The sequence below is a fragment of the Cupressus sempervirens genome, chromosome 9 (genome assembly GCF_028749045.1).
Source record: "Cupressus sempervirens isolate cs-2001-9-10 chromosome 9, ASM2874904v1, whole genome shotgun sequence".
NCBI lineage: Eukaryota > Viridiplantae > Streptophyta > Pinopsida > Cupressales > Cupressaceae > Cupressus > Cupressus sempervirens.
Window position 1 is genome coordinate 782548826 of NC_143126.1, and position 24250 is coordinate 782573075.

The window sequence follows — 24250 nt, forward strand, 5'->3', positions numbered from 1 at the left end:
ATATCAACTATATTATAAATTATAAATAAATATACATAGCTACATAACTGAACGGCAAGTACTTAGCCACTAAGTGGCACTTGTTTATATTTATCTCTAACGTGATTTATGTAATTGTAAAATTACTTTTGATATACTATTATACTATAAATATTAATATGTGGTTTAATGTGAAGTGAGATTTTCTGTCATATGCTTGTCTCTTTATAAATAAAGATTTCTCCCTTCAATTTTCAAGTCTCTCATTGATGAATTGGTAGGTATCCCAAATCATTAAATAAAAATTTATAATTTACTACTAATATAATTATATTAAGAAATTGATGTAAAAATATATATTATGTAAATGAAATAGATTTAAAAAATAATAATTCTTGATATTATTTTAAAATAATTAAGATAAATATACTAATACAAAATGATGAAATGCAAATCACAATACTGGTATAAAGAATTGATTAAATTGGAAAACACTCAATCAAATTTACAATTTATGAATCACAATATAGAAACAAAAATTATCATCACAATTTTAATTGATAATGATTGTGGTATTACTAAAATAAACAAACTTAAAGTGTAAACTTTAAATCAAGTGCGATGCAGTGTTTGCCGTTAGAATAGTTTTAAATTATTTTGGAGAAAAGAAAATATGTACTGCAAATGACGACATTCTATTAGAATTAAGATATATTCTAATGTATATTTAATTATATTTTACAATATTAAATTACATTATTATATTTAAATTGTAATACTCAATATATTAAAGTTTAATATAATAAATATTTTAGATTGTATAATTGTCATAAATTATAACTTTGTTCAAAAAATAATAATAATAAAAGTATATATATTATTACATAATTATATATGTCTATTGAATTTAATTACATGTTTGTAGTTGAATGGTAAATACCTATTACTATTAGGGAAAATTTGTCTAAAAAATGCAATATAGAGAAGTAATAAATATCAAAAATTTAAAACGAAATAATATAATTATTATACTCATTATAAAGAAGTGAATGAATATTTTGGTTGCAAAACAAAGTACTCATGGAATATAATTTACATTACTCATGGACTCTAATTTACATTACGCATGGACTAAAATTTACAGGGTACGTATAGAGGTGTAATTATAGAGTGAAATAGCAATGCATGTCTTCAACATTACTCTTAGAGTTGTTTTAAAATGATAAGGTTATATTAGAAAACAATTACCTTGATATTTGTTGGTAAATAGATTTGTCATAGTAGAATATGCCCAATGGAGTGTGTGGCAAACCGTTCACAACAGTTGGATAGGCCCTTGGTATACGGCCTTCCTCTGCATTTAGAGGGGCGACTCCCTCGTAAGATAAAATATATGATTTTACAATAAAGATAAGTAGAACTTAGAAAATAAAAGGAAAACCATTGATAGCGAATGCACCACACGCCTTCAAAGTTTTCATGAAAATGATGTAACTAATAATGAGAGCAATCAAGGACTACGCTTGAGAACTTTCACCAACACAATGCTAATTCAACCATTCACGAATACTCACACCATACCATGAATTAACACCTCAACAATTCAGACCCTTTAGAAAGAGAACGCCAAATGTACTTCCCTTATTTCTTTGCACCAAGAGAGTAAGAAATAACTGATTACAAAAGCAACAATTGTACACACTTTCCAAAAATTGCTTTGTTATCAGAGCATAAGTGTTCCTTGTATCAAGTCCAAAAAGTCCCTTATTACATTGATTTTCAGGAATTTATAGCCAATCTAGATTAACCAACTTTTCGGGTTCGTAACTATCTCAAAAGTTAGAGTTTTGAAATTGGAATAAATTTGAAAACTGACTCTAACTCTAACTTCATATGAGTAAAAAATCTAGATCCTAACTCCAGTTACAACAAGTGACACGTGTCACTTTCCACCATAGCACACATGTTCTTCAACAATCTTGGAATCCTTCGATAATTTGTAAGCTTACCAATTCCACTGACCTGTACCTTTATCACTTCCATATATATATTCCTCATCGCGAAGCATCAAATTGTGCATATGAGATTTACACCTACTTGCTACATTCACAAGAGGTTCTTAAAACTTTATCACTACTATTCAATCCTGTAGCTGCCATTGTGTTTGTAGATGTCCAACTATTCAGTCTACATTTCATTGAATATCGGAATGAGGTTCTTCATAACCTCAACTTTCACAACTACACCAATCTCATCCTAACAACTTTGTGTGAAGAGGGTAGGAAGATTCACAATATCTGGAGAAAGCAAGTTTTGGACTTCCATTAATATAATGGACAGGCTCACACTCTTTTCAACTTTTCATTTCAAAGCACATCAATTATTGATGTAAATATAGTAGAAACAGGCCTATACTCTGCTCACTCATATGATATTGTTCTAGCCCATTTGCATACCAAAGGATCCAGTCACACCAAGCCAGAACATGATGCTTTGCCCTTGCCTTGTTATGTGATCTGAAGCCAAGTGTACACACACAAAACAGAAGCTACTTTGGTGAAGCCTTAAGCTAATCGATATCAATCTCTTATTGCATAGGTAGTCTCATGTTCTATCTTATATCAATTATAGAAAAGACACTCTAGCATCAATGTGATGGGTGGCTCTTTAACAAATTCTGTCAAATAATTGACAAGCTGAACATACGTCTTTTGCCAATTCTAGTGACGGAACAAATGGTATGTCTGGCTTGCTTCAATGTCTTGTACAAGCTCAGAGGATGAAGGTTATGTCAAACAATTGACATTTGTTATTATTGCCGCCTTCAAATACTTGGAGTGCTGAAACTATCTTGCAAGAATGAATTACCAATTTTAATTCCAGATAATGTCTTTGCAGGCTGAAGAGTGGTTGCCATCTTACTGTGCTTTGATAATCTTCAATGTGAATAGCATGGGCTGCAGATGAGTATGTTAATCTCCATCAAAGTCGTAGGTCTCATGAATTTGGCCTTCAATCAAAACAACATGCATGTCTTGTCTAACTTCTCCCCATGTTTCTTGCATCTGTCATTACTTCAAACAACTCACATACCTTCCATTAGCTATCACAGGTGGAGAAATGTCAATTGATTCACATGCATTATTACTGTTGCTACCAGAATTATCACTATGAAACCACGAACATTTCAAAGATTAATCTCCCCATCCGTGATCATTCCCATGAAGTCATCAGAAGTGATGTCAAGACAAGCATTCTTCGTACTCTCCTTTATCTGTGACTGTGCCTTCACTCAAATCTCATCTTACTTTGGCATCGAACATTGTTTTCTTTGTGGACTCCAGCAACATGAAGTTAGAGAATTTTAGAGTTAAAGTGAAGCTAATCATATGGCTCGAGGGCCTCTATAATCTGAAATAAATTGATGCCTTCATATCGAGACGTGGGTGATTGACTTTAAAACATTCAGAGAGTATTAATTTAGGCATTTAATCAAACAGTTTGATACTTCTCTCCATCACCTACGCGCACATTTCTTTGTTCAGTTGGCAGGTAGATAAGTAGTGCATAGATTTTCAAGTGACTAGGGAACCATCGGCAGCAAGCTAAAGACTGGAACACTTAGTCAAATGGATTTCATGCGGCTTGTCTAGCTATGGGTGGCTAGGCATCCGCAACATTTCTTACTGTTTCAAATCTCATCCTTCACACTTTCTTTTGTGTCTATTCCTCAACCACTACTTTCTATAACCACTAACTACTCTTGCATATAGAAACGTCTTTGTCTTTGCCTTCAGTTCTTGTTTAGATTTTTGGTATAGGTTAAGATTAGGGCAAAAAGTTAGAGTATGTAGTGAGAGAGTATTTTAGTACATGGAGAGAGAAGGATTGAGTGAGAGGAGGCAAACCCAAACCCGTACTTCTCTCTAAAAGTTTGAATACATGGAGAGAGAAAAGTACGGGGGGAGAGAAGATTGTGAATGAAAGAGGGCAACTCAAACTCAAACCTCAAACTTCTCTCTAAAAGTTGGAGTACGTGGAGTGAAAAACGTACAGGGAGAGAGAAAATTGGTTTAGTTGGGAATTAATCTCTCTCTTTCCAAAATTAATATAATTAATCCTCCCTCTAAAATGTCTGGGTAACAATATTTTACTTAAAAAGTTAGTGAAGGTTAGTACAGGAGCGAGAACAAATTGAAATGTTAAGATTTTTCTATTTTTTAGGATATTGTGTGTTTGGTTTTTGGTTGCTTCTCAATTTTCACAATATCTAGTAAACTTTGATAACAATATCCCAAACTTCATCCTTGATAACAGATTGATATCATAGTCTATACCATCCTTTTGAAAAAAACCCTCTTGCTACAAATTTAGCTTTCTTTTCAACACGATGACTCCCCTCCCCTCTCGCGATCATCCTCATGCTTCCATTACTCATGAGGACTGCGATCATGGCTACTGTGACTAGAGCTTGTTGCAAGTGTTCGTTGTTTGCAGGTGTTTGTGTGTCTTCTATTGTTGGGGGTGTTCACATTTTGCAAGTGCTTGCGTGTCTTCTATTGTCATGGGTGTTCGTGGGTTTTCCTGTTTCATGTGGCTTTGTGTTTGTCCTACAAGGGCTTCCTTGTTCATGCAACAGATGTCTCTATCTGCATTTTCCTTCTTCGCGTGATGGGTGTCTTTTTCTGTGTTTACGTTTTCCACTATTTCGTGTGAAGTGCAGCTTCCTCTCCTTCGCGGGTGCCCTCATCTTCTTGCGGCAGGCTATCTTCTTCGCGAGCCCTCGATTCTTGTCTTTGCATTTGTTACAAGTGACCTTTGCTAGTGTTGTTGGCGGGTTGGTAGTTGTTCATTGGTGCCTATCCCCGATTCGAAGATCTCTGATGTTGGAGATGCATGCCCATCGCAAAGTCAACCTCTGACCTACCAGAGGCTTTGCAACCAGATCTCCAAGCTAGAAATGGATAACCAAAGCTAAGAGAACAAATAATCTCGTTGACTGATACTATCTCGAAACTCAAAATTACCACAAGTTCAAATACGTCTCAAATTCAAGGTTTTTCTGATACTTTCATCTCTGAGACTGCAAGTCTAAAAACCCATATTGAAACCATTATCGAGCAACTTGATGGGCTAGATGCCAACAAAGAGCAACAATTGATAATTGTGGCAAAACATTCTTCTCTTATTTCTAAAATCGAACATAAAGTGAAATTGTGGGCCTCTCTATGCAATAGCATAGCTACTACTATGCCTATAGCAAGTTTCGATAAGATGATTCAAGGGAAGATAGAGGATGAGCGAGTGAGACGTGCTTGTGAGCTCAACCTGCAGGTTTACGGCCTCTCTTCCATTTCTAACCCTCTATCTATTGGAAGCTCCTTCATTTCTGATCAACTTGGTATCTCTAACATTACACGCGATAAATGTTGGATTAGCCAAAGAGATACCCTCTTCATTTGATTTCTCAACTTTTCTGAAAGGCTTCGTGCTCTTAGAGCGAAGAGGAAATTATTCTCTCTTCCCTCCAAGGTTGATAAAGATCTCACGAAAGCACATGTTACAAAGCTAAAACATGTTAGGGGTCTTGTAGCAGAGGCTAGACAGGTAGGGAAGTGGGCAGTGATCAGGAATCTTAGAGCAGTCATCTGTGATTCCCCCCCTAGTGGATGGGAAGTGAGACAAGCCCCCAAGACCAAATGACAGTCTTGCCAGCAATTGGACAAAAGAAAGGCCTCCACTTTTTCTCTTCTTGTTAACTGCTAGAATGGTAATGACATGTTGTGGTCATTACCTAGTCTCTTCCATGATGCGGTGGGGTCTATTGATATCCTAGTCATCACCGAGACTCACGAGAGCCCCATGCATCCTCTTCCATGATATGCAAGTTATAAGTGGTTATCAGTTTGTAGAGAGGAGGTTCATGCTTCCGATGGGGTCCATGGCTCTAGGGATGTGGCTTGCTTGATTAAAGATGATATTTTCAGTTCTACTATGTTAGTTCACTTAGACAAGTATGCCATATTCTTGTGGGTCCACATTGGCCATAAGATTCATCGTCAGAGAGATTTTCATTGTTATGTGTTATTTCCAGTCGGCTTCTTCTCCTTATGACATTCACAATAACGAGGACAGGAACCCATTTGCTAACTTTTACAAGAGTGTCTCTCAGTTTGCTACTTTGGGGGACATCGTCATTCTCAAGGATTTTAATGTGTGGACTAGAGAGCTTCAAACTCCTATATATGATTGTTACTCTGATTCGATTTGCATTTCTGAGTTAGATCCAACCTGTGTGGGACTGCAACAAACTTCTGATGATGTTCACAAGTCGATTACTAGCTATGGGCAACATCTTCTCCATCTTTGTGAGTCTTCAGGCTTGGTGATTTTGAATGGTCTTGCATGTTTCTCGGGGTCTGAGTTCTTTACTTGTTGGCCTCATTGTGGGGGCGTGAGCGTTGTGGAATATACCCTCACCCTTTCTTCCTTCATTCCCTCCATTCACAGCTTCACCATCTCTCGCCTCCCCCTTTTTGATCATGCTCTCCTCAGTTTTGCTCTTCGCTTTTCCCCCCACTCGTCGCCCTCTCTCTCTCTTTTCTCTAGCCTTCTCATCTCTTGCCTATCGCTACCTGTCCTTCTAGTTTCTGTTTCATTAATGGTGATAATGAGTTTTTTTCCTCCCCTCTCAAGAGACTCCTTAACCTTGAGTGTTTTGGTGACTCTTGTGAGGCCTCCTCCATGTTTGATACACTTGTTGTTATTTGGGAGTTTGCTCTCCTCTTTATCCCTCACCGCTCTATGCTCTTCTGTAGAACCATACATCCTAATACTTTCCCTATGAACCAATGGTTTGATGATGATTGCAAATCCTTTCATCACTCCTTATGCTCTTCTTTTGAGGCTCATTCTTCCTTGTACACTTGTCTGCATTCCTCTTACCTCTATTTTCTTCGCTCTAAGAAACAGTCCTTTGTCGCGGCTCAATGTAAATCCTTATGCTCCATGCTTATCTATAGTCCCCAGCTCTTCTGGCGCACCCTATTCCCTCGTTGCCCCCGCACCCTCCATCCTTGACTTTTGCTTACTAACCTCTCACATTGTTTCTCTGTATGACATTCCTAGCTAGTCATCTATCCACCCCACTATGCCCCCCTTTTGCCACTAGTTCACCCCCTCCATCATTTATAAGCCCACTAGATCCATGAGATGTAGTAGAGCGGCTGGAGATGAGGGGTTCCTGGCCGAGCTTTTCAAGTTTGGTGCCTCGATCCTTAATTCCTACCTTCCTATACTCTTTAATAGAGTGGTTTGTACTAGTTTTCCTACTTCTTGGTCAAGGCACCTAATTTATCTTATTCACAAGATCGAGCCTATCTCAGACTCTGACAACTACATGACCATCATGATCAAGCATACACTTGCCAAACTATATGCCACAACTCTAAATGCTATATTATCTAGAGAGCTTGACAGAAGAGGATGAGAGCTAGAGGGTAGGGTGATTTTCGGAATGACTACCAGACCATATAGATCACATTTAAACTTTGTGGGCTATTATTGAGGAGGCTAAACACCAATTGAAAAAAGTATACTGTTGTTTTGTAGATTTTTGCAAGGCTTTTGACTCCGTTCCTAGGGTGGCCTTATTCTTGAGACTTCGTGAGATTGGGATTTCTAAGATGTTGTTAACTACTATTATGAGGCTATACGAAACTGTGGTGGGTAGATTCAGGACCCCTAAGGGATTTCAAGATCTGATCCAGAGCAATGTTGGAGTGAAGAAGGACTGCCCTCTCTCCCCCACTCTATTTGGTTTATATATTGATGAGCTTGAGGACTTCCTTAAGATCTCCTCACTTTGCGGTGATGGGTGTTACTTACATCAAATCTTGATCTCCATCCTCCTTTTAGCAGACAATGTGGTTTTGTTATCTTCTTCTCCGGAGGGTCTACAGAGGTTGCTAGATGGTTTGGCTTCCTTTTGTAACTAGCTTCAGCTTGTGTCAACCTAGGTAAGACTCGGGTCATGATATTTAATTGCTTAAAGACCTCTCACCTTCATTTCTCCTTTCAGGGAAAAGACATTCAGATTACTTCTTCATATATGTATTTTGGAGTGAAGCTTTCTGGACCTCGCTTCAGTATGAGACTAGTCATCTAGTCCAAAGTTAGTGAAGGCATGGGATCCCTTGCTATGCTTGAGAGGTAGTGCTTCAGACATCATTTTCATGACACTCCATCCAAGCTATCTCACCTTGATTCCCTGGTGTGACCGATTGTTCTTTATGGCTCCGTGGTATGGAGACCTTCTCTTCTGGTCTTGGGTTGGGCCTCTATTGAGCACATGTAGACTCTACTTCTCAGACATATCATTAGATGTCATAGGCTGATCCCTCACAGTATTATTCTAGTCGAGTTTGGTGCTCATCCCTTCAGTCTTGTAGCCATATTCAATTTGATCTAGTTCCTTCATCACATCTGTGGGTTTGTAGATTTGACTAGTGACCGATCTAGATACTCCTATCTAGCCTATTGCTCCTTTGTTACAACAAGAAGCTTTGATACTAGCACTAGAGCTCATTGTTGGTATGCTCAAGTAGCCTCTCTGTTGAGCTCAATTGGGATTGATATTGATCACCTCCCTCGATATCAGTTCTCACTGGATGCTCATGTTCACCTATTCCCCTCACGTCAGGAGTTGAATGAACATGTTAGACTTGATATCTGTAGACAGTATATTACTATTACTTGGAGTAATCCTCCTAGAGGTTTACATCCGAAGATGGCCTTCTATGTTGAGCACTCTCTAGAGATTCGAGATGGGGTTATTGTTCATTCTAGCTACCTATCTCGACATTGATGTCATGCTCTGTGTATTTCTCTAGGCTCTTTTAGAGTTGGTTCTCGCCACCTTTAGAACTGGACTAACCATCATATGGACAGGGATGATCGGATTTGACAGATTTGTACTTTAGCTGAGGTCAAGGTAGAGACTCACTTTATTTACTGTTGCCCTGTCTTTTATGAGATCAGAGGGAGATTTCATTGTCTATTCTGCGACTGCTTCTCTCTTTCAGCATTCTTCAGCTACATTGATCAGTGGTGTCTTGCACTTTACCTTAAGGAAGCCACCCTACTCTGTGAGAGTACTTTGTAGTCACTTCTTCCTTATGGTCATACCTCAAATCAGCTCATTACTGCCTTTTTCTTACCCTTGTCTCTACCAAGGGGTGTGAAAAGGTCACTTACTACTACCACCATCAGTCACTCTAGGTCTGTGAGACCCCGCAACAACTTATCCTGGTAGCGACACTCCTCCAGTAGCTCATGAAGGCAGTGCAAGGCTCATTTGCAATTCTATCCTTCTGTGACCAAATTCTTCATGTCTACAAAGGATTTCTAATCCTTTCCTTGGCACTTCTCTTTTCTTCTTGTTTCTTTCTTTCTTTTCTCGGACATTGTTTGGTGTTCCCACTTCTCTATGTTGTCTTGTTGTAAGCTCTCAGTCTCATAGACCCTTTTGTGGTCTTTTGTCGGACATTAATATTATTATTTTATCTTATCTCTCCCCGTACCAAAATATTCTCTCTCCACATACCAAAATCTTCTCTCTCCACATACCAAAACCTTCTCTCTCTAGGTAGTAAAATTTACTTTGTTTCTATTAACCTTAACATTTTGAAAGTTAAGGTTAGAAAGTTAGAGTTTGTGATTTTGGAGTCAATGTGATTTGGAGTCAATGTTTTCTCTTCTTCATTCTCTCTCCCAAACCTTAAATTTTTGCACTAATCCTAACTTGGACATTTCAAAAACCCAAACTCCTATATTTTTAAGAAAATAAAATGGCAATCATAATGTAGGGGAAGCAAACAGTTAATGAGTAGTTTCAAAGGCATGTAGAGATGTGATTGATGGTTTGAGGATGAGAAGTTGGGGTATGTTGATCATCAATCAGAAAAAGTTCATTCACTTACTCATTGCATTTCACTCAATAGATGATGTTTCAAAACACATGATGGCAGTATTCAAAACCTTTAAGGCAACATAGAATCTTCAAGGCATCATGTGGGTTATCATAAGTCTTCATCAAGACTTCAAGCTTTAGCAGTAATGATTCCTCCTTGCGGTACTATTACTGATCTTATATTTTTTAATATGTATTCATCCATTAAATAATGAATGTTGGATGCTCTACAAGAAAGTCAAGAATGAGTAAGGAGAAGAGATAAGGCTTTCTCAATCTGAATATGTATAGTTCGTAATATCTTCCTTGTCGGATTTGATACTCAATGTCTATTGATGTCTTGGATGCCAAGTCCATTCACTTACTCATTGCATTTCACTCAATATATGATGTTTCAAAACACATGATGGCAATTTTTCAAAACCTTTAAGGCAACATAAAATCTACAAGGCATTGTGTGGATTATCATAAGTCTTCTTCAAGACTTCAAGCTTCAACAATAATGACATCTTAATTCTGTTGGTTGATTGATCTCTCGTATCTGCACCCCCTCTAGTGTCTAAATGCATTTGAAAGTTACCTTATACCATTGAGATAGCAGAGGTAATAATGCAAGATAGCGATTGACAAAATACTCCACATACCAATCACAGTTTTTCATAATGATCAATGTAGGATGAAATGTCAGAAGAGTGTTGGGGAATTGAAAGTCTTGGAAAGTATGCGTTGATTCACACCATGCCTCCATTTTGAAATCCAAACTATGTAAATGAACTCTTTGAGCAATGATAGAGTGGAGCTTTATATGTAAGGTAAACTTGGGTCTCCAATGTCTTGAAGATGTGAATGATGCCCTCACACGCATAGCCCAGGTCAAGGAATCATCAACTGTAAACAATACATGACATGTTTGGGTGAATAATGATATTGATTGCTAATGCCATCGTACCATGACCATCACTTCCACGAAATATGGAAATGATACGCATTATTTGTTTGATAGAATGCCTTCCCAATACATGTGATCTATTTGGTTCAATACCTGCATCCTCTCTCCAACCAACATATTCCTCCAATGGTGTATTTTGAAATGATAGAATCTATGTTGTGACACGACATAGGGAATAAGAGTTTAGGTAGGAAGGAGACAATTCAATGAAACATTATTGTGCTTCATAATGAATGTGCATATGCAAGGGCGTGTTCAAGAATGTGCAAGCTACGTATATAGCAAGTGATCACCTGAAACAGTAAATTGTTGCCAAGTAATAACTCAAAGCCACCAGTATGAGATCATTGCCAAGTTAACATGCATCGTATGTTGTTGCAAATGAATCATGGGAATCACCAATCAACGATTGTAGGTGTATGATACAGATATGTGTATATGTTGATTGGTTAGTGTTTGATCAAATGCCCATGATGAATATGGAGATTCTTTCATTTTATGTATGAGGGAAAGGTCTGAGGTTCTCACAAAGACCATCTGGTATTTGGGGATGCAATTCTAAAAACTCCCTTACTTTTGCAGTGATCTGATAAATTATTTACCACTCCATGAATTTTCTCATATGGAGACATTGTTAGAATATATAGTCTGTTGATATAACTGAGGGGGGAGCATGAATCAGTTATCCAACTATTATCACAATTATTAACCTTAAATAAACTTAACCATGTGAGTAATACAAACTAAAACCACAACAACATACTCATACACAATTAACACTAGATATGTTAACTAGGGAAACCCTTGATTAGAGGGAAAACCCCGGTGGAGATGGTAGCCACAAGATGATGTACTAATATAAATATGGAGAATGTCCATCTCATCTATCACCCAAAGAAAAGAGGACCCTAAAATTGAAATTTGGAAGGTACATTATCTGGGGTGACATGTTGTACAAGAAGGGAAAGATGGCACCTTCCTGAGATGTGTGGATTCTAACCAAAGAAAGGAGTTACTTCAATTGTTCCATAATGAACAATGTGGAGGACACCACTCGGCATCAGTGACTGCCTATAAAATTCTAAGGAATTGTTTCTACTAGCCCGGAATGTTCAAAGATGTAGAGGTATGGGTCAGGAAATGTGAATCCTATCAACATTTCAAAGGAAGAGTTCAATTAGCTATACTCCCATTGAAATTGGTTGTAATCGAAGGACCCTTTCAATAATGGGGCCTAGACTTCATTGGCCCTATCCATCCTCAATCTAGTGCTAGACACACTCATATTCTGTTGGCGACTGATTATTTCACCAAGTGGGTGGAGGCCATTCTAGTTAAGCAAACAAATTCAGAAGTGGTATTTAGTTTCATCAAGCAAAACATCTTGGTTAGATTTGGGGTCCCTAACAAGATTATAGTTGTCAATGCTACAAACTTCTCATCCCAATAAATGTCAATATTTTGTGATCAATATGGAATCATATTTTCTCATTCCTCAGATTATTATGCGCAAGCAAATAGTCAAGCAAAATCAAGCAATAAAAACATTATACCCATTGTGGCGAAGTTGATAGAAATCAACTTGGCACAAGCATTTGTATGATGCATTATGGACAGATCGCACCACTAAGAAGAGGGCGATGGGACTAGCCCCTTTTCAATTCCTTTATGGTACTAAAGCAAGTTTTCCTCTCCCTCTCGAATTGTTTGCTTTGAAATTATAGGATGCTATTGAAAATCATGAATTCAAAGATGTTCTTGAAAAGAGAATATTGTATTTGACCAAGCTTGAAGAAGAAAGAGAAGTGGTGATTAATAGAATACAGGAACATCAATCTCGAGTCAAGAAATTATTTGCCAAGAAGACAAAGTAAAGGGTGTTCCAAGAAGGTGATCTTGTATTGCTTTGGGACAAGCACAGAGAACCAAAGGGTTTACATGAAAAATTTGACTCCTTATGGAGAGGCCCATTCCTAGTTAAAAAAGTATGTGGACAAAACTCCTTTATCTTATCATACTTGAGTGGTACCTAGTTGCCCTTGCCTTACAACAAAAAGCATTTGAAGCATTGCCATCAATAATGTATGTGGCTCACCATCTTGTACATATGTTTGTTAGGAGTTTTTGGTTATGCCTTTTTCCTCCTTTTTGTTTGGTTTGTGTTCCTAGTTTTGGTGTACTTAGTCCTCTTTCATGTATTTATCTCCTTTTTGGGTGACTCTATAGCCCTTGTGATAAAGCATTGCTCTTGCTTAAGTTTGAGTTCTCTTAGCGTCCTGCACAGTTCTTGTCCCCAGATAGAGCCAATTGTTACCTTGATATTTTACTTAAAAAGTTAGTGAAGGTTATTACTAAAGTAAGAACAAATTGAAATGTTAAGAGAACTTACCAAAATCTTCTCTCTCTATGTACCAAAACCTTCTCTAACTACGTACTAAAATTTACTCTCTTTTTATTAACCTTAACATTTTTTTAAAGTTAAGGTTAGAAAGTTAGAGTTTGTGAGTTGGAGTCAATGTTTACTCTTTTTTCATTCTCTCTCCTCGAACCTTAACTTTATGCCCTAATCCTAACCTGGACATTTCAAGAACTTGAACTCCTATATTTTCAAGAAAATAAAATGACAATCATAATGCAGGAGAAGCAAATAGTTGATGAGTAGTTTAAAAGGAAAGTAGAGATGTAATTGATGGTTTGAGGATGAGAAGCTGAGGAATATTGATCATCAATCAGAAAAAGTCCATTCACTTACTCATTGCATTTCACTCAAAAGATGATGTTCCAAAACACATGATGGTAGTATTCAAAACATTTAAGGCAACATAGAATCTTCAAAGCATTATGTGGGTTATATCATAAGTCTTCTTCAAGACTTCGAGCTTCAGTAGCAATGACATCTTAATTATGTTGGTTGATTGATCTCTTGTATCTGCACCCCTTCTGGTGTCTAAATGTGTTTGGAAGTTGCCTTATATTGTTGAGATAACAAAGGTAATAATGCAAGAAAACTGTTTGAAAGAATACTCCACATCCCAATCATGGTTTTGCATACTGTTCAATGGAGGATGAAATGTCAGAAAAAGTGTTGGGGAATTGAAAGTCTAAAAAAGTGTGTGTCAATTCACACCTTGCCTCCATTTCCATAGTGGTGTTGAAATCCAAACTAAGTAAATGAACTCTTTGAGCAGTGATAGAGTGGAGCTCTATATGTCAGGTAAAATTGGGTCTCCAACATCTTGAAGTTGTGAATAATGACCTCCCACACATAGCTTGAGTCAAGGAATCGCTAAGTGCAAACAATGTTTGACATGTTTGGGTGAATAATCATATTGATTAAAAATGCCTTCGCACCATCACTATCAATTCCATGGCATATGGAAATGATACACATTATCTGTTTGACAGAATGCCTTCCCAATGCATGTGATCTATTTGGTTCAAAATCTCTGCATCCTCTCTCCAACCAATGTACTCCTCCCATGGCATATTTTGAAATGACAGAATCCATGTTGTGACACAACATAGGAGATAAGAGTCCGGGCAGGAAGGAGAGAATTCATTGAAACATTAAAGCGCGCTTCATAATGAAGGTGTGTAAGCAAGGGTGTGTTCAAGAATGTGCAAGTTGTGTATATAGCAAGTGATTGCTTGAAAGAGTAAAATATTGCCAAGTAATAACTGCCAAAATGAGATCACTACAAAAGTAAAGGCATCGTATGTTGCTGCAAATGAACCATGGGAATCATCAAGCATCGGTTGCGGGTGTATGGTACAGATATGTGTATATGCTGACTGGTTAGTGTTTGATCGAATGTTAATGATGAATATGGAGATTCTTTCATTTTATGCATGATGGCAAGGTCTGAGGTTCTCACAAAGACCATCTAGTATTTGGGGATGTAGTTCTAAAAACTCCCTTACTTTTGCGGTGATCTAATAAATTATTTACCACTCCATGAATTTTCTCATATGGACACATCAGATTTCATTGAAATGCCCAAACTCTATAACTGAAGTAAGGTAGAGGCACCAAATGAAAGACTCCAAGTGACATTGGGTAGAAAGTTTGAAGTTGAGCAAAGAAGTCCAATTATTATCTTCTTGAAGTTCAAAAATTACATGGTGAAATCTATAAAACTCATTGTCTTGTGACATGTTGGCAAATAAATAAAGATAGAAGAACATTCTTTCAATTTAGATATATCTCTTACAATATCATGACAGTGACAAGAAGAATTTTGATGCCTTAAGTTGATTAGATAAGGAATGGTCTTATGAAGAGAAGTTGTAAGTAAAGGACATGGGTTTTTGTAAGCAATGCTATGAGGTAGAAATTCCAAGGCAAGGAACCTCTCGCATTACTGACAAGCATGCATCCTGAGATATCATATAGGAAAATGGGAAATATTGAAATTGCAAATTTCTAGCAGGTTATGAGTAGAGAAGAAAGATCACCTTTAGCACAATGAACATCGGACAGCGGGTTGCTCATGCAGGAGGACATCCTCCCACAGTTCAGTGTACTAAACTAGTTTTGGAGTGTAACAAGGCAATTGATCAAAATTCTAGAGACATTAAGACCTCAAGAGGTAATGTCGTAGCAAGCCAAGATTCAGTATCTATCTCCATTTCATTCAAATTGCCAGTAAGAAAAGAATTCACAAATATCTCTAAAGAAGGTGCTCAAGGGTATTTTCATCAAAATGAAAAGAAGTGTTTCAATGTTATTGCTAAAAGTTGGCTAGATCAACCTAGGTGAGGACAACCACAGTTACCAAGAAGAGCTTTGTGTAGAATACTTTTTAATGAAGACATTTCAGATATGATCATCCTTCTCAGTAGAATAGTGGGAAATGAGGCAGTTGAGGACTTTCGGGATTACATGTTTTTGTACCTCAGTAACATGACCATTGGAAAACAATTCATTGATTGGGGAGAAGTGATTGGTGACGCCCTTCATCATCAATTGACTAAATTCAATATGAATCAGGGATTCCACATGTCCTCTACCTTATGTATGCAATTGCTAGTATGGAGTCATGGCTTGGTCTTAATCCATATAGGGAATACAATGTGGCTACACAAATCTATAATTACTATCCCCAGTTGCAATTGAAACAAAGAAATGCACACTTTCGTAGTGTGATCGATGCTTTCTCTATGCTTACAGCCAGAGATCTACAAGGAGATATGGGACTTTGAATTCCTCCTGAAGCAGCCAATCTCATTAGTACTTATGGTAGCTTCTTCATACAATATCCCTAGTTCACCTACATTCCCATTGAGGGTTTCAAGATTTTCCTCTTATGTAGCCTCATTTTGTAGATGACAAGTTGGTGCTTTCAGAAGTTTGTAGGAAAATTAGTCAGGTAAACAAGAAGTGCAGGAACAAAAGATCCATTCCTTTCCCAATCGGTATTGGGCACTATAACTTTGTCTTTCTTCCTCAAATGCCCAAAATACTGAAAGATCTATGGTGAAGATAACTTTGAACACTTTTCAAAGTCATTTCCCATTCTGTTGCAGTGGGTATGTTAAAAACACCTTGATACTAGGACCTAGCTATCTTCATTTTCCTATGAGGGAAGATTATTGGGCAAACTGTGAGAATGACTTTGAGGTGAGAAAAAGAGATTGCATGATATATATAGTGCAACAAATCATTGATTATAAGATGGGATGGGATGTCATAGACATAAAGGAAGATGGATCAAATCTAATTGATCCTTTCTTCTTTGAAAGAATACAGGTGTTGGAATTGCCATGTATCAATTGGTCCTTTCTAGAATTGAAAGATCTCAAGGAAAGGATGACCTTTGTGATTCAATGAGTAGAGAATTAGTTAAGAAGTTAAACCAAAGAAGCCACAACCACCAGGTCAAAAGGGAAAAAAAGTGTGAAGAAAAATAATAGCTTGCAAGAAGGGACATTGAATTTAGTGATCTCATTTTCTTTGCTTATCACTTCCAGTTCTTTACATGGCATACAAGGTGGAGATGATGGTGAAGATCCAGATAGAAGAATTGATCTGGTTTCAACATATGAGCTCAACGAAGTCACTTGGAGGAAAAAGAAAAGGTCAAAACCTGAAGAGAAAGCTTTAAATCCAATAAAAAAAATGATAGATGAAGCCCTCGAGATTAATGCTTTGCCATCATCATTTATAGATTAAATGATTCATTCCACAACATCTCCTACACGCTCTTTGTCTCCTGAAAGTGTGGAATAGACTTAAGAGGTGCCAGATACAGAGTATACAAATAACCAGGATTTCATGCCTACAATCATACAAGTTCCTTCAGTGATTGATTCATCTACTACCACTATTTCAGCATCTTGGTTACAACAAAGTTTGGAGAGAAAGAAGAAAAGAGTGGTCCAATTAGAAGCACCAAACTTGGACGTCATGGCTCATTTAGTGCATAAAGGTACAAGGTAAAGAAAACTAGAATAGATTCTACACTAGCAGTGAATCCTGCCTCAGGAAACTTATTTTTTGAGATTGTGCAACCGGTCATAGATAAGAACATAGACGAGGTGGATAAAGCTGATTTTAATATAACCCAAGTGGATTAGGGTCGAACTACTTGTGAGGCTAGAAAGCATAACTTCTAGATGTTAGTTGTTGTCCTAATCGAACAGTCAAAAGGAGACAAGCAAGTTAAAAATCAGCTCAAGCATCAAGTTCAAGCCATTTCTTCATGCATATGATCAATGGTAGGTGATTTATTCCCAAATCCTAGTGCTTCTACAAAAATAATGGAAGATCCCGAGAAGATGTTTGGTGAAGATGTCATTCAAAACATAGGAGAGTGTCAGGCATACAACAAGATGGTAAAAGCATGGATGAAAGTGAAACACGTGAAGGAGCAAGCCTCAAGCCTATTTCAGGAGGTAAAGGTGACATATGCTAAGGAAAATCACATACAACAAAATATTTTAAAAGAGTTGGCAATTCTCAAGGAACAACAAGCATTCTGGAGAGAAATTGATGGTAATTTGGTAGAGATTAAATGAATGGACAGCATTGTATTCAAATCTTTGAAATTACTCACCAATGGAGAAGAAAAGAAAATTGACATATGGCTAGAGAACATCAAATGAAAGCATGATAGCATGAATCGTCAATTAGTTGAAGAAGATAAGTTCTTAAATGCTTGCAAACGGTTGAAAAGAAAAACCATGGGGAGTATACCAACAATTGTGGAAGGTATTCCTATCAGTGAACATACTCAGGATCCAGACATATCTTCCATTTTAGAATGCATTGAATATAAAATCAGCATTGGGCTTGGCAATAAAGAGCGTTCAGATGAAGACATCATGATGAGATTGAGCTCTCTCTCAGTGCCCACTAGACTTGAAACTTGGAAGGTTACACACTAGAGTTGGATGAAATCAGGAAGATTAATGATCTAAGCAAGTTGAAAATGCAGAGTGTGGTCATCATCAAAATAAAGCTTTGGCACAAGTAATCAAATCATTCAAATCATACAAGGTGAATTGGACTCAGCTACTCATAGGACCTCTATATCAAAGGGCAAGCACAGGAGATGTCATTGATCACAATTGAAAGATAAAATAGGAATGTCTAAGGTTGTCTCAAATTTTTTGTTAGTATATTTTATAAAGAGGTCAACTTTAGAATCCATTTTGGTTTTGTTCAATGCCTTCACTTTTTCCTAGTTTTAGTTAATCATTGAAGGTTAGAGTTGTAAAAGTTAGAGTTGGTTATGAACTATCTTTAGAGTAGTCCAAACTCTAACATTTTGAGTAGTTATGAGCCCAAAATGGTGGTTACGCTAGAATAGATTATAAATTCATGAATAGCACAAGTAATTGAGGAATTTTTTGGATTGGAAAAGGAGGGACACTTATGTTGAGGTTTTGATAGAAAAGCAATTTTTGGAAAGTACATACAATTTTTGCTCCTATAATCAACTAAATTTTCTTATGATCTTGGTGCAAAAAAAAAAAGGAAGTGCATTTTGTATTCTCTTTTCTATAAATCTGAACTATTTGGGTGTTGATTCTTGTTGTAATTGATTTTTTCAGGGTATTGTGTAAATGTTAGTGAACCATCAAATCACCACTAAGCTAATGCTAGCCCTCAAGCGTAGTTCTTGATCCTTCTTGTTAGCAATTAAAGTTGACTTAGAAAGGCTCGAAAGTTGTTTGGTGCATTCATTTTCATACTTTCTTCACATCTTTCTAGATTCAAATACATCTTTATTTTAAAAATCCAAATTACATCTTATGAGGGAGTTGCCCCTCAAAATGCAAAGGAAAGTCATATACCAAAGACCTATCCAACTGTTGGAGAAATTGATTTCCCGCACACATTTCCATTGGGCGAAATCATACTTTTTATAGTGACAAATCTATTTACCAACAAAAACTAAGATATATTCTAATCTATATTTTATAGAAAATTTAAAAAATTATTAAATTTTATATACATTATATAATAATATATTTTATATATTTAAACTTGTCATATTAAAATTTAATATAATAAATATTTTATAATATGCAATTGTTTCAAATTGAAATATTGTTCAAAAATTAAAAATAAGATATAATAAAAATCTATTGTGATATATGAATTATTAATAATTATATTTATTTAATTATATAACTTTATTGAATATAATTATATGTTTGTAGCTTAATGGTAAAAAGATATTACTACTAATAAATATTAGTAGACAAAAAATGCAATATGGTGGAGCCTCTGAAAAAGGGGCTCCTATAACACAAAATCAATGGAGCCAATAGTATTTGAAATAAGTAAATTCTATAATATAGAAAATGAATAAATGTATATCAAAACATTAGAAATGTTCAATTTATGAAAAACTAGTTAGTGTTAATTGATGCAAGATATCATAATTGTTATAAAAGTGAATGCAATAGTATATTGCCAAGTTGACAAATACAACAAGAGCTCTGTTGAAGTCCTTGCCTATCATGAGAAGTGGTGTGGTGAATAAGATTGAAAAAAGAAGCAGTTGTTTGCATAATTAGTAATGGAAAGTTGCCTTAACTACGGGCATTTTGACAAACAATGAAATGATTTTTAATGGTTGAAAGCAAACAACTTAGGCAAAGCTGAAGCTGAAGCTGAAACGAAATCCACTCTCCTCTTCTCAATTAGAGAAAGACATAAATGGTGTAGAAGATGACCATTGCAAACCAAAAGTCAATGGGAAAATATTTTAAATAAATCTTAGGAAGTTGATTAGAGTTTATGGTTGATATGTTAAGAGAAGGAGAAATATAGAAATTATCATGATTATGATTAAAATCAAGTGAAACCTAAAATGCTTGTAGTATTAAATAAATAAGGGAGACAAAAGTCTAGATAGGGTTTGGTTCAAGACTAGGATGTGAGAGCAAAAGTCTAGTTAAAATTAAGGTTAGGAATAGGAATAGGACCAAGAGTAGTAAAGGTTTTTGGTAAAATATAAATATGTAGTGGCAAAAGTTTAATTTAAGAAGAGGTGTCTATTTTCTATCTTCTAGTTGGATATTAAAAAAGGTTATTTAAACATTAAGATTATTATTATGATTAATATTACATAAATCATCTCATGATTAATATTAAGATTAAGAAATAAGATTATAACTATATTTATACATAATGATATATTTGTAAAATATAATTTATTTATATAAAAATAAAAATAATTTGTTTTCACTAATTTACGGGACCAGAAAAATCTAATTGAAGGACTCTTAAATGACATTAGTGTGTGCCCGGTTTTGGCCATTCTTAGAATTAGATAATTTGTCATAGTTTATGGCGGAGCTTTGCCATGGTTTCCGTCTGCTGGCAGATCTAGAGAAAGGCGTGATAACTTTGCAGGGTTTGACAGAAAAAAATGCCGCTCTTTTGGGAGTGGAGGCGATGAGTGAAGATCAATTGAGAGCGATGACTGAAGCGGCCGATCAAAACGAGTTTTGCGTTCTCATGCTCACGCTCAACCATCTTTGATGGCAGATGCTCACAAATGGCTAGGAAAAGCTCTTGTCAATAAATTGCAGACACAAGTAAATTGATGAGCATTTGTCTCTAGGTTTATGTTTTAGCTGCTGTGAGATTAAAAATAAAGTCAGAGTCTTCAAATACACTGGATTTTGTTTGGACATTGTTCCCCTGGTAGTGTCTAGAAATTAGATATTTTATTTTTTAATATATTTTATTAGAAAATCAATAATACCCACGGAAAATATATGAACAGCCAATCAAAACAGAAAAATTATTGAACAAAATTTGATTTAAAATAAAAACATATCCATTTTGCATCTATATAAGTTGAATAAACAGAGAAACCAGAAACATTAGTTCCCTGGCTTACGGACTAACAAAAGGGGAAACCCCGCCAAGAAACACTTGAGGAAGATTTGATGGGCTAAATAAAGGAAATAGATTGTTCTGTACTTACCCTTGATTACTAATGATCTCGCCTTTGTAAAGGGAAGCTTTATGCAGTGCCAACTTCCAGTTTTCAAGCTTTTTTGAGTCGTACCTGCTCAGGTGGAACAGCATACAAGCACAATGGGACTAACTAATTTAAATATGACAGATACGTAAGGAGAAAATAAGAAAAACTGAGAACATCTGATAATAATACATTACTTAATATTTCCGGTCAACTGGGCATCCTGCAGACAAACAGGGGAAGAGTATTTGAGATGTACCTGCTCTTCATTTCATGGTCGTTGAAGGCCTCTTCATATTTTCGCTTTCCTGTAATCGCCCATCTTAGAGTAGAGAGCTCAACGTGGTAGAAAATGGGTATAAATTTGATTTTGGTTAATTGCAGTATGAATTCCAACTCAGCCAAACACCAAGCGGATTTTGCATAATTCTCAGAGAAAATCGCTATGTGAACTGAAGAACTACGCATTGCTACTTCTAAAGCTTTTGGGAAGAAATCCCCAATTCTCAGCTCATTTTTGTCGAGAAATACTCTGAGTCCAGTAGCATATAACTTCTTGTAGATATTGCTGGCAATACCATGTTTGGTATCCTCTCCGCAATGATTTATAAAGACATCATAGGGCTGGTGTCTCATTTGGGAGGACGATTCATGGGCGAACACTACGCCATCAAAAGGGGCTGCCATTATGATTAGAAAGAGAGATTGGAACAAAGACGAATGTTGATAATAGCGGCTTAGGGTTTGAAATGCTTGATAGGCTAAAACGAGGCTTTCCTGTAAATTGAGGCCAACAGAAACCGGGAAATAAATATATCTGGCTTAATGGAGAGACCAGGAAAATATATAAGATTGGCTTGGTGCAGAAACGCTTGGAAAACAAGAGGTTGATGTAATGGAAACCGGAGTTGAGTTGCAGAGAAACGAAGAAGAAAGTGCCCTAGCAGAGAATAACATCTGTTGGGAAATAACGTAGAAAAGATGGGTAGTGGAGAGGCATCTTTCTGTCCGACTATGACCACTAATTTAGAGAATGTGAGATGTGGGATCAGATTGAATGCTTGGAGACCAGGCGAAGTAGACTGGGGCAAAGAAACGCCGACACGAAAGCGCGTTAATCCCCATTTTCACCGTGTGAACGCCTCGTCCAATCCGTCCAAAAGTAGGTCTAGTACCATCACTATTAAAAGTCAAATTATCTACGAAGGAATCCTATTCCTCTCTAGAGTCATTTTGACTTTTAATTAATGGTAGGGTATGATTAAATATATATTTTTAGTCCCTGCCTATCTATATAGGCAGCAGGGTACTAATGTTTTTGGTTGTGGTCATCAATTAAATTTTATGAGCAAAGTCTACATATTGTTAAAGTTTACAATGATTTATTTTTAAATGAATTTTTAAACATTAATTTGTTATTTGTGATTGGCTGATCTCTATTTTTGTAGAGGTAATATTCAATTTTCTCAAACAAAAATTCAAATATTTTTTTAACATTAATTAATGAATGCATTAATTACAACTTTGTCTTTTCAACATTTGTGACAAGTGGATTAACTTTAAAAAAGATAATCATTTTATTTTCCACCTCACAAATAAATGTCTAATCAATATTAATTATCAACATTAATTCCAAATCAATTGCACTTGTTACCAATTTATATTTTTAAATTTATTTTTTCTTTCAATTTATTTTTTCTTTTTAATATTTTAAAAGTTTATGTAAATTAATCAATATAAAACTTAAGATATGCAATATAACATATTAATGGTTAATAACTTATTTTTATATATAAAATGATTATTATATCATATCACATGTAATATATAAATAAATGATATTGTTGAATATAATGTAAATATGATTTGTAATGATATTTTAAAAGTATTGAATATTTTAATAATATTTTTTAATACAATAAGACAACATAAAGAAGATCAAATATTTAAAATTGATTAGTTTGTAATTTTTAATGTATTTTACAAATAAAACTTCCATCCATTTTTTATTCTATTTTTTCCTAGGTAATTTTTATATTTTATTAAGTAGAAGTAAACATTTACAATTTTTAGGCAATTCATGTCTGCCAAAGATCTGAACATCTTGACACTAAGCCACTACAACTATTCAGCTACACCCATTATACATTTGACAAAATGGTCATAAGCATTGAAGAACCTCCATCTATTTTATCTACTTTCCAACCATCACATAAGGCAGGGACTCGAGCTCAACCAGAGCTCTTGTTTGAAGTTCAATTAGGAAAAATAATTGATCTTACTTTTACTTTTCCATTAACATTAAGAAATTTCCTTTCAATAAAAATAAATAAAATATGAAAAAAATTCTTTAAAAACATTTAAACATGATGAACTATAGACTGTAATATAAAAAGGGAAAATAGTGTACATAATTAAATTCTAAAAATTTATATTGTTATTAAGATAATCATGTTGCATTACTCTACCTTTAGCATTAAGAATGATGAAACTCCTTGCCCTAACCATAATTGTAACCCTAAATCATATTCACAACCTAATCCCAACCCTGACGCTAACTCTAGCCCCAAACATTGAACTACAAGCTTAAATAAGATCATAAACCAACTCGTAAACTCAATCATAACCCTAACCCTAAACATGTCTTAAACCTGGGCTCTTTTTTTAACCCTAAATCTAAATATTAATCTTAATCAAACCCCTAATCTAACCATAATTAGGTCCATGATATAAACCTTAAACCAAATCATAATTGTTATCATAATCCTAATCCTAAACAAGATCATGACAAACTCTAAACACAATCGTATCCTTAGGCATGGCATAAATGTAAAAAAATAGATTCAGACTTACTATGAGTATGTTAAAGTCGACATTTAATTTATTTTACTTTGTTTGGTGAAAAGA

General features: G+C 35.6%; 1 protein-coding gene and 1 pseudogene across 3 annotated transcripts in view; one reads left to right on the forward strand and one right to left on the reverse strand.

The window, feature by feature from the left end:
* LOC149541054 (uncharacterized) overlaps positions 1-22390 on the reverse strand; it is a 29639-nt gene extending 7249 nt beyond the window's left edge. For 2 of the 3 annotated variants that reach the window (XM_089802045.1, XM_089802046.1), the window contains exons 1-2: positions 21603-22389; positions 21347-21430 (exon numbers count right to left, since the gene is read on the reverse strand). In XM_089802045.1, the coding sequence (XP_089658171.1) occupies positions 21347-21430; positions 21603-22030 (512 nt within the window). In that variant the 5' untranslated portion in view covers positions 22031-22389. Of the gene's footprint in view, positions 1-21346; positions 21431-21602 lie in introns of all 3 variants that reach the window. The other variant, XM_089802044.1, reaches the window with a different exon arrangement.
* On the forward strand, positions 20671-21339 carry LOC149541055 (calcium-binding protein KRP1 pseudogene; annotated as a pseudogene).
* Positions 22391-24250: the final 1860 nt, after the last annotated feature.